Source organism: Episyrphus balteatus, chromosome 1 (assembly GCF_945859705.1).
Source record: "Episyrphus balteatus chromosome 1, idEpiBalt1.1, whole genome shotgun sequence".
Lineage (NCBI taxonomy): Eukaryota > Metazoa > Arthropoda > Insecta > Diptera > Syrphidae > Episyrphus > Episyrphus balteatus.
In genome coordinates this window covers 175,715,700-175,726,598 of record NC_079134.1, presented here as the reverse complement: position 1 = coordinate 175,726,598, position 10,899 = coordinate 175,715,700, and the positions used below count along the sequence as shown (strand labels likewise).

General features: G+C 30.5%; 1 protein-coding gene across 2 annotated transcripts; it reads right to left on the bottom strand.

Annotated features, from left to right (window-relative positions):
- Positions 1–2,473: 2,473 nt before the first annotated feature.
- LOC129907728 (rho GTPase-activating protein conundrum) lies at positions 2,474–9,607 on the bottom strand. Of its 2 annotated transcripts, none has more exons than XM_055984074.1 (9): positions 9,439–9,607; positions 9,302–9,369; positions 4,804–4,974; positions 4,650–4,738; positions 4,313–4,570; positions 4,013–4,253; positions 3,608–3,952; positions 3,026–3,544; positions 2,474–2,970 (listed from the first exon to the last, which is right to left on the bottom strand). In XM_055984074.1, the coding sequence occupies exons 1-9, from the start codon at positions 9,560–9,562 to the stop codon at positions 2,824–2,826; spliced, it is 1,962 nt and encodes a 653-aa protein (XP_055840049.1). In that variant the 5' UTR covers positions 9,563–9,607; the 3' UTR covers positions 2,474–2,823. The 2 variants fall into 2 exon arrangements, with proteins under 2 accessions (XP_055840049.1, XP_055840048.1); XM_055984073.1 differs by having other exon boundaries at positions 4,010–4,253; positions 9,439–9,606.
- Between the last annotated feature and the right edge of the window lie 1,292 nt (positions 9,608–10,899).

Here is a 10,899-nt window from a genome sequence, read left to right as displayed (position 1 = left end):
TTCAGCCGTTTCGATGAGAGTTTGAATTTTTTTTTTAATTTTATTATTTTATTTGAAGACGACCTACATCAAGAAATTAAGGTATTTAAGTTAACACAATGTAGGTAGTCCTGAATTTGACAACAATTTTCTGGTGAAAATTTGTTTTGTTTTTTTGAGTTATTCAATTTCAGCCGGCATCCTTAAAAAAACTAATTAGGTAATAGGATAAAGCGTACTTCAAACTTTGGTTTGCTAAATCGTATTGTAGAAATTTTGAATCCTAGTAAAGGGTTAAATGCAGATCATGCTTAATTTAAATTTCCTTTGAAGAGAATTTACCTCGATTTGCGTACTAGGCTTAAAGAGCATTTAGAAGGTTCAAGTTTACTACTCAGCTGACTCGTTCACAATTTCGTTGTGCTATTTTTGAACTAGAATTTTCTTTTCGCTTCAGCGGCATACTAGGCTTTCGCGAACTAAATTTAGTGGAGAACTTAATTTGGTAGTAAAAAGTCATAGATGAGAAATCGAAATTAGCGCGTAAACTGCGTTATTTTGTTGATCCTTACGGCCATATTATTCACTAGTTTAAAAAATACTAAGAAATTGAAATGTAACAAAAAAAAACCAAATCCATAATATTCACTACCACACAGAGAAAAAATAGTAATTTTTAACTATTTTTTAACTATTTTCATAGTTAAAATTGGAATAATTATTTGATTGATTTGGATTTATATTTAACATTTGACAATTTTACATCCAGATGTATTTTTTAAACTAGTGAATAATATGGCCGTTACTTTGTTTTATTTGCATTTCAAATTTAAAAAAAAAACATAAATCCGGTTTATTCTACCAACAGATTGTTTTGCCATCTGCAATTTCATATTGTTTCTAATATTTATGTTTCATTAAACACTGGTTTGTGTCCACACTACTCCATCCATGATGAATTTTCTACCATAAGTTGGAGACACAAACCTAATGTGGTGAATATTTAGAAAAAAAAATGACAAACGGCTTTTTTACATTTTTTTTTGTAGAAACGAACATTTAAAAGAATTCGTTTATTTTAAGTAACAATACAATTAACCTATGATTTGTTAATTAAATTCAATCTGTTTTAAATTAATAATACAGTGAAATAAGGATCAGTTGTTAGTTCGTTACTGCTATGATAATACACAATGTTTGTACATGAAAAAGAGGTATTAATTTTTTCAGAGAATTCGAATTGCCTTGATTTTGGATTTTTTGGAATCGGAATTAAAAAATACTTTGGAAATATGTATCATACGTAATGCTTTTTAAAAACCATGTACCTGGAAAGTACATAGCGACTTGTGGACATGAGATTTTTCTTAGAAGATATTGCACCTTATTTAAGTGTACTATATTTTTTGGGCCGATAAAACACTTTTTCTTTCGTCTAAAATTAACAGAACAATACTGCGTTACGCTGGAAATGTATGAAGGGGACGATAGGACAAGTTTACATCTAAATAACATTATGCAGTTCCAGTTTTATTATGTCTGTCACCAGAAAATAATCTAAAAGCACTCATGTCACGGATATCATTCTAAGGAATCCACTAAAAACAATTACAAAAACAGAACTTTATATATTTTAAAGTCCTAATAAACTGAACTTGAGAAGTACCGGTTTTGTATATGAAATATGAAGAGCTTTGAACATAATTTTATAGATCCAAACTTGATTATAAAATACGTACCAAATATTTCCTTTAATTGTTCATCAACATTTTAAGTTTTTTTAAGAAAAAAAGTTACGTATACACCCCAGTGACCCATGTTTTTATAACTTAATATCAAAAGAGTAGATATATTTTTTCAAAAATCGTTTTTAACGGTTCCTCCTGTAGAACCTTTTTATTTATATTTCCTGATTATCTCCCAAATAACTAGTTCAATTTAAACCAATTTCTTTTATGCAAAAGCATTTATGTAGCTTAAAATATTTTCAAAATCTTTTTTCTTGAAACTTGGTGAATCTTAAGGGCTCATGGTGATGTCCTAGAATTCTTATGAAAAATAATTAAACCTAACCGAATTATTATCACAGATAAAGACGGTAACGGAGAAAACGCGTACAATCTTCTCCGTTACCACATTTGTCGGTAAATAATTTGGCTTCGTTTAGTTAGTTTTGTCGTGAAACTTCATTAACTTTATGATGAGACCTTGAGACTCACCAAGTTTCAAGAAAATAAATTTAATTTTACATTTTTTCTCAAAGACATGCTAAATTTTAATAAGCATTTAAAGCAAATTGTACTATGAGCAAGTTCGTTCGACCCATTCGTGCATTTTATTTTTTATAGAAACTGGATGTACATTTCTATATTTATTCTATTAAAAGAGGCATTTAGTTGTTAATTTTTTTCTCTTTAACCAGAGTTACCACTTTCATTCAACATTAATTTTAACCTTTTCTCTAATGGAAAAAATAATAATCAAAACACATAAATAAAGTAAAAAATAATAAGGTTTTTTTTATTAAATTTAGAATTTGTATTGCATCAAAAACTTGCACTGCAATAACACAGTATAAATTTCATTCATTATAAAATACAAAATATTCAATACGATGTATGTAGACTGTTTTCGGTACATTTTTTTAAGCGCTAAATAAAGGTAATACAATTTTATTATTAATAGGAAAAAAAAAAGTTTGCAAAGCTTGAGTTAACTTAATTTATTCCTGATACGAGAGTTAATCCAGCAATGCAGTTTTTTTCTTTCTTTTTTAAGAGAAGCAAGGGTAAAAACGTAGACACCATTTCGAAAAAAATTAAAATTATTCTGCCTCCTTGTTCCTTAAACAACTATACGATGCACATGACTGGGATCAACTTGTCGGCTGGTGCTGTTATTATTGCTACTGTTGGTACTGCTAGGATTATTACTGCTCACATCCAAAAGACTCCCACCGACTTTTATGCGACGCGTTAATGCTCGTTTGTTCTGGAATTTAAAAAAAAAATAAGTTATTGATATTTAGGGACATTTTGGGACGAACCTGTCTTTGTTTTGTAGACTTTGACTGAGCGATTAGAGTTTTTGGCACCTGGAAGAGCGATTCACCGCGGGTAATAAGAATACTTGTTAGCCGGCAGCACTGTGCAGCCATTTTAACTTGTTCCTCTATACTATTCTTATCAGTTGGCTGAATGTATCGAGGAGGGAAGAATGAGGGGGCAATGATAGTTGATACATTGTGTATCGTCATTTTGTTCGATTCTTGTTGCTTTATTGTTGTATTCAAAAAGTTGATGAGCCTCCGCAGTGTGTTGCGGTTTTCATGTGGCAACATTTGACACACTACCGCCAAGGCTTTATATTGATCTGGAGGTGGAAGGGCATGAGTTTGATAGAAGAGCTGTATCAGCTCATGACTCAACAAAGGTTGCGGTAGCTCGCGCAACCATCGCTTGAGTAACGCACTCAAATCGTGCACACTAGCGGAGCTCAAAAGCTGAGCGACTTTTTTTGGTTTTTGGTAGAAAACTGCTTCCAGTTCGGTATAAAGTAGTTCAGTCTATATGAAGAAAAGATAAGAGTTTTAGATTGAAATAGATGAAAGAAGACTAAATTGTAATACCTTTTGTTTGTGTCCAGCGACTCTTAGAATTCCCTCTTCTCTAACTCCACGCCGAGTTAACTCATCTAGCAAAAATTCCAAAAACAATGGTACCAATGTTGAGTCCTTTCCTGTGATTTGTTGATCCCGACGAATAAGTGCATTGAGCGAAATTCCAAATAAGTTTCCTTCTTCCTTGCGACGTCGCTTAAAAGGTTTTCTCTTATCCAAAGTGACGTGATATTTATCGAAAAGCGTCGCAAGTTCCAGCCAAAGTATTGGTTGCAAGCGTTTCAAGTCATTTTCATTGATAACATCGATATCGCAGAAGTATTCTTCAGTCAAGACATGACTATCGACGGTATCCTAGTTTAAAAAAAGAAGATTAAGATAGAACTTTAATACATATCAATCTTTACTTACAACGCCATCATCGTGTTGACTAGACTCCCGATACATGCTCTCAAAACTGATGCCATCTCGAGATGATGGTGAATTGTGGGCACTTTGTGGAGGTGTATCGAGAGTTATTTTATGCAGAATCTTTTGCGGTGTACTTTCATTGCTGGACGATTTGGATGATGATCGAGTTGCGTATTCATCACTTGAATCACTTGAGATATTATGATCGCTTTGTGAGTTTTGAATTAATTGGCCACGAGCACGACTAAAATAGGAAAAATCAATCAAAAATTGATTTGAATTATATGTTTCTATAGAACTTACCCAACTGAACATGACGGATCAGATCCTGAACGTACTCTTGGTATATGAATTGTTCCGATTCTAGAAAATCCCAATAACTCAATACCTTCGGCTGAATAAAATGGGATATCACATCGCACATGAGAACCTCTAAAGAGATCGGCAGCTCCTTTCAAAGGAGCACTCGGAGTACGTCTTAGTTTTTGTTTATGTTTGCCGGCATTTTGTAAAGCTGGATTGCTTCCACTATTGTCGAAAATACTAACGAAATTTGGTCTTCTAAAACGAAAACAAGAAAACATTTTTTTTTGTTTTCTCAAAATAATGAATCGAATAAAGTTTGATTGAAAAGTCTTACATTGCTGTTGTATTCCATACTTCGTCACATTGAATTGAATCTAATGAATCAGGTGTTGCGCTGCGAGATCGAGTGCCTGTACTTGATTCCTAAAGTGAAGAAAATAATAGGTACGCATAAATATTTTAATATGAAAGCTTTTTTAAAGACTTACATCAAAATCTCGAAAAACATCACGAATATCTGGCTTTCGTTTCACACGAGATTTAGTCCGCCCGCGGACTGTGTGATTAAGAGCGCGTACTCTTTGCTTAATAGCCTCAGCATGAGGTCTTGAAAGAGTAGCTAGTATTGGTTCCAAATCCGATGCACGTACTTCAAAACCCTAGAAGAAGATAAACAAGTTTTTTAATTAATATTTATGGTAAACGATGTTCCTTGCAGGGTCCAAACCTTGCTCCGATCGGAGCAAATTTGCTCCACTTTTGAGGAACAAAAGAAATCTACTCCAACACTCTGATTTTTTGAGATTTACTCCACTTTTTCCACACAGAAAAATTGTTTTACCAAACTAACCTAACTAACCGGATTGGAATGTTTGAAATTGAAATTGTATTTATTTTAGAATTGCAAACACATTTTTGAACCACCACTTGCATTTATGAGGTTTATAAAACAATATAAATTGGTCCAAGGTGAATTTATCTCTAAATAATTTTATTTTATGAACCAAATTGGGCCAAATTCATAGTTGTTGATTAACTAAAACTGGAGTTTATCCAATGCAATTTAAATGGGATAAACTCGAATTCTTCATAAAAGTTTCTTAAACAGTGTCCATGAATACGCCCCGGCCCCATTGACTTTACTTTAGACTTTATTATTTTTTATTAAAAAATTTCCTTAAAAGTAAGAATTTTTTTTGTTTCAAATCTACTCCGGAAATTTTGGATTTGCTCCTTTTTTTCAAATTTGCTTCAAAATTTCATCACCGAGGTGCGAACCCTGGTCCTTGTTAACAAATTAAAGCCTTAAAGCCTAAACAAAAAGGAAAAAAAAGCAATATCGCTCATTTACTTGAACACTGTCATAACTCAAAACAACTGTGTTTTCAGAAATCGAGTTTTAGATTTAGTATCTATCGATCTTTTTTTGTATGTAGAAAGCTAGTTTCTAAAACAAAATAAATGCTCTTTTTCCGTCAATTTGAATAGTTAAGAAATGACTTTTTGGACTTTATTCCGCAATAACTTCTGCACTCGTGTGCACTCAAAACTCGTGTTTTTTTTTAGCTATGACAGTATTCAAGTAAATGAGCGATAGGGCATTTAGTTTTTGGGCATTGCAAGAGATATCAACATTTATTGAATAAAATCAAATTTATTTGTACATAAAAGAGCGATATGACGCAATTTTATTTCTTGTCTGGGGTGTGACACAAACGTTGCCGGAAATAACGCAGAAAAAAATGTTGGGTCTTGTGTTCCTCCCATTTATGCATTAGCCTAGATATATTTCAAGAAGTGATACAAATATAATATTCCAATACCAAACTGACTATACAGTGGATTACAAAGAAATATTTCCTAAGCTTCACTTAATTGTAGTTATGGTCTTAAAGAGTTTGAGAAAATAAAAGCAAATAAAATGCACGACTGGCTCTTAGAACGAACAACTACTTACATTTATATAAATTCGGTAAATGTATAAAAAAAAAACTTAAAATTCCTTCTTAAAATATAAAAAACAACTCTTTTAATGAAATTGAGCTTCAAAAAAACTATGCTGTTAAATTTCTTTTATTAAGATGCATTATTAGAAAAACAAAATTTCAAATTCGTTACAGCCGTTTTTTCAAAAAGAAAATTTTTGTAAATAATTAAAAAAAAATTAAAAATAAATTTGGTATGCCATTTTGTAGAAACTTATAATCAACACCTTAAACCAAAATTTCAAAAAAATTCAATATCACGTTTTCAAAAATTGGATTTTCAAAAAAAAAAAGTCCGAAAAGTATTTTTTTTATTTTTCAAAATTTTGTTTTCGAATTATATTAAGACAATAATGTCTTTGCATAAAAAAAAACGTTTTAATTGAACTAGTAGTTTGGAAGATAATTCTATGGTTCTATGGGAGGTTAATACCTAAGAATTTAAAAAAAAATAACTTTTTTCATTAAAAGATAGATCTTATTTAAAAACTTATACTTGATTTTTTTAATCAAAATCGTAGGAGCCGTTTTTGAGAAAATTATACTTTTCCAAAATTGGTAATTTCAAAAACCCCTCTGTACAGGATCCAATAACTGCTACGTACCAAGTTGGAAGTAGATCGGCCCATCTGTTTAGGCTGTAGCTCTTTATACAGACCGACAGACATCCTGACAGACTGACGGAGAGACGGACTTTCGAGATCCACTTTTTTCGCATATTCTATCATCGTAATATCAGGGAAAATTGTTATTTTAACTTTTTTTTACGATTGCATAACTTGATATATCTATAGTATCACAAGTAAAAATCGAGAAATAAACAAAATTTGTGTCAGCTATTATGATAACTTTTTCACACATAACTCAACCGCTGAAAAAAAACACCCTATCATTCAATTTTTTTATAGACTCTTTTGATCCTTGGTTCTTATTGCAAAGGAAAACTTTTTGCAATGTTTCATGAGGGTAACAATTTTTTATTTTATTTATTGATTTTTTTTTCTATTATTTTACCTGTACTTTAAATTTATTTAAAGTTTGTGAAAAAACTGAAGCTTGCACTATGAGAAAAATAACAATATACTCACAATAACGCTTAATTACGCAATTGTCAATATTAAGCAAACTTTACATTTACTTTTGTACGCATAAATAATAAAATCGAAAAATAACACAATACTCATAAATTTTGAAAAAAGAATTGACCTGTGTAATTTGCTTATTGAACCAACATATCGTTTTGTTTACTTATCGTTTATTAAATAGAACTGCGTCATGAGTTGATCATACATACCTACAACAAAATATTTAGCTTTGTTGATTTTTCAACCGAAATGTTTACTTTTGTCATTTTTGTCAAAAGTTAAAAAAAAAAAATAATAAAACAAATTGATATTGGGTATCATTTGTTTACTTTATCATTCGCTCAAGGTTGTTTGCTAGAATTTTTCGGTTTAAAAAAAAAAAAAAAAAAAAAAAAACTGCAAACAACATTTTTTTCTTCTCTTGAAATCAATAGCCGTGGGTTACGTTTAAGGTGCCATTAACCTAAGCAGTATTTTTCAATCGCTCCGGACAGAGTACCTATACTGTTTTCAACACTTGGTTTCACCCACTCTATACTACCTAAACGTGCTTAACTGGCTTGTTCTGCATTGTTTATAACAATTTTTTTCTACTGTATTTGGTTATTAAATAATATAGTGGCACAGTCACCTGGCTTGTAGGTGGCCATTTTAACATAAAGCACGTCGTCGTCACCATCAGCATCGTTATTATTGTAGTCGCTGTCGCCTGTCTGTGGCAAAGTAATGTAATATGATACTCTATAAACATTACCCTATAATATAAATATACTTTTTTCCCTGTTTAAGCTGTAAGCATAAATTTGTTCCCATGTGTCACGCTAAATGGCACATTTACTAAAGCAATATAAAATAGCTGACGATTGCTGTTAGAATGGTGAAGCATACCACAATTTAACTTAAGTAAAAAAAAAGAAAAGAAAAACTATAGAAACAGGTCAGTTTCAGTTTATTTTACTCAATAGTTTTCATTAGAAATACAAAAAATAAGCACAATCATACTGCGCACTTTGATTTTATTGTCAATTCTAAATGGATTTTCTTTATGTTCCTTTGATACATTTTTCAGAACCTATACAAATTATACCAAATTGCATTTTCCTTGTTAATCAATAGCAGTTACAATCAATAATCAATAACACAATTTTACAAAAATTTAAGACCTGAGAAGACAGCCAAACTAACACAACAGCTTCTTTAAATTGAAATCTCACAGGCACGAACTTGTTTAACAACTTCTAATAAGTTGTTTAAATTCTGTTAAGAAAACTTAACCGAAGAAAGCTTGTATCTCGGATAAGCTTCTTTAGTGAAGTTATAGAAGCTTTACAGAAATTACCAAGTTTGGTATTTGATTTTTGGTTTTGATATTGAATAATCTAGCTCGGACATTTTTTGGTTTTGACATTGGTGTGGTAAAAAATTATATACTTTTAACAAAAGCTAATGGAATGTTAAACAAAGCCAACTAAAAAAGAAAATTGTTTTTTGTTTTTGTAGCTGTTTTTTTTTTTAATTTCGATAAGACTTGCATTAAAGAGCTATTAAAGCTCTTCCGAAGCTATCTGTCAATCTCAAGGTTTCGGTAGAGCTTCGGCAAAGTTTCTTATAGACCTTATAAGTACATTCTTATAAAGGGCCAAACTTGTATAACGTTCTCCTCTTTCCATGCCCAACAACCTCACTAAAGTTAAAAAGAAGCTAAAATGTAGCTTCTGTAATACCAACATTTACCAAAGCTGAAACGTTAGTTAAGAAGGTTGATTTTAACCTATTATTAAAAATTTGTTGGAAAAGGATTCCTTTTGATTTTTTCTTTACTTTATTAATTTATCCTAACCTCAAACCAAGTTTTGAGAATTAGAACTTTTTCCAGAAATCGGATATGATTTTTTTTGTTAAAATTGAAATATTACCTGTTCGAAAGGTTTTGTAAGTTGTGAAAATCCAGCTGCATTTAGCCACTCTGCTTCTAATTCACCATCTAAAAAAAAATAATACAAACAAAAAAAAATTAACTAAAAATATATTTTGATTATAAAGATTTTCATACCTTCATAGTGTAATATAGGCTCGCTGGAAGAATTTGTTTGTAAAAGGCATTCATGTAAATATTCATTGAAATCAGGATCCGATGAATTTTCCAAAGATGAATTGCTATTCATTTTGTATGGCATTATAAGAAGAACTGTTTTTTTTTTAGTTGACAGTGAAAAGTTGTCCAAATAAAGATTATTATAAAAATGTTGTTTCAATCTTCAATATGTCTTAAGATAGAGCACCATTTTTAAATGTTTTTCTGAAAAAATAAAAACAAAAGAAATATGCAAGTTAGAAAATATTCTAATATAAACTTTATTTTATTCGATAATTTATATAATTATGTATATCTTTATGGTCTATATCTATACTATTTAAAGATAAATTGCGACTATAATGATAAAAAAATAAACAATAAATCCCAATTTACTCTTGATCGTAATTTGTTTCTATATAAGAAAATGTTACACATACACCACAGTGACCATACCAGTAAACTAATGTTAATTTGATTCAGTTTCGCGAAAAACACGAGGCATATTGTTCCGCAATAACCTTATCGCCTGAATATGACTAAGCACTATGCATTTAAGTTTGGGATTTAGCTTATGTCGCTCCGTGGACACCGTTTGCAGTTGATGGAGGAGGTACAAACAGAAGAAAGAAATAATTTTTCGAAATATTTTTAAAATTCGAAAAAAATACGTAAAGATTACTTCTTAATGATGGACAGTTTCGTTCTTACCATTTTTACTTGCGATATAGATACTAAAATATATCAAGTTATGCATTCGAAAAAAAAAAGTTGAGATAACATTTTTCCAATAGAGAATGCGATGATAGAGAATGTGAAAAAATTGAGTCTCGAAAATCCGTCTTTCTGTCTGTCAGGATGTCTGTCGGTCTGTATAAGGAGCTACAGAACCTAAACGGATGGGCCAATTTACTTCAAACTTGGTACGTAGCAGTTTTTTGATCCTGTACAGATGGGTTTTTGGAATAAATTTTTTTGTACCAAAAATAACGGTGTTATATACCAGTTTTGGAAAAGTTTCATTTTCTCAAAAACGTCTACTACGTTTTCAAATAAGGTCTATCTTTCATTGAATTTTTTTTTTGAATCCTTATTAACCCATAGAACCGTTTTTTACTTTCAAACTATCTTCCAAATTACTATTTCAATTTTAACGAATTTTTTTATGCAAAAACATTTATGTCGACCAAATAAAATTAAAAAAAAAAAAATACAAAAAATTACTTTTTTAAAAACGGCTCTAACGATTTTGAAATTTTTTTTTCTGGAAATGCATCTTTATAATAAAAATTAAACTGCATACTTTTTTTAGAGCTCAATTTCATTTAAAAAAATTGTTTTTTTACATTTGAAGAACGAATTTCAAGTTTTTTTTATACATTTACCAAATTTGTTTATAAAAAGTTTTTAGTTCTAAAAGAAAGTTCGTGTGACCCAGTC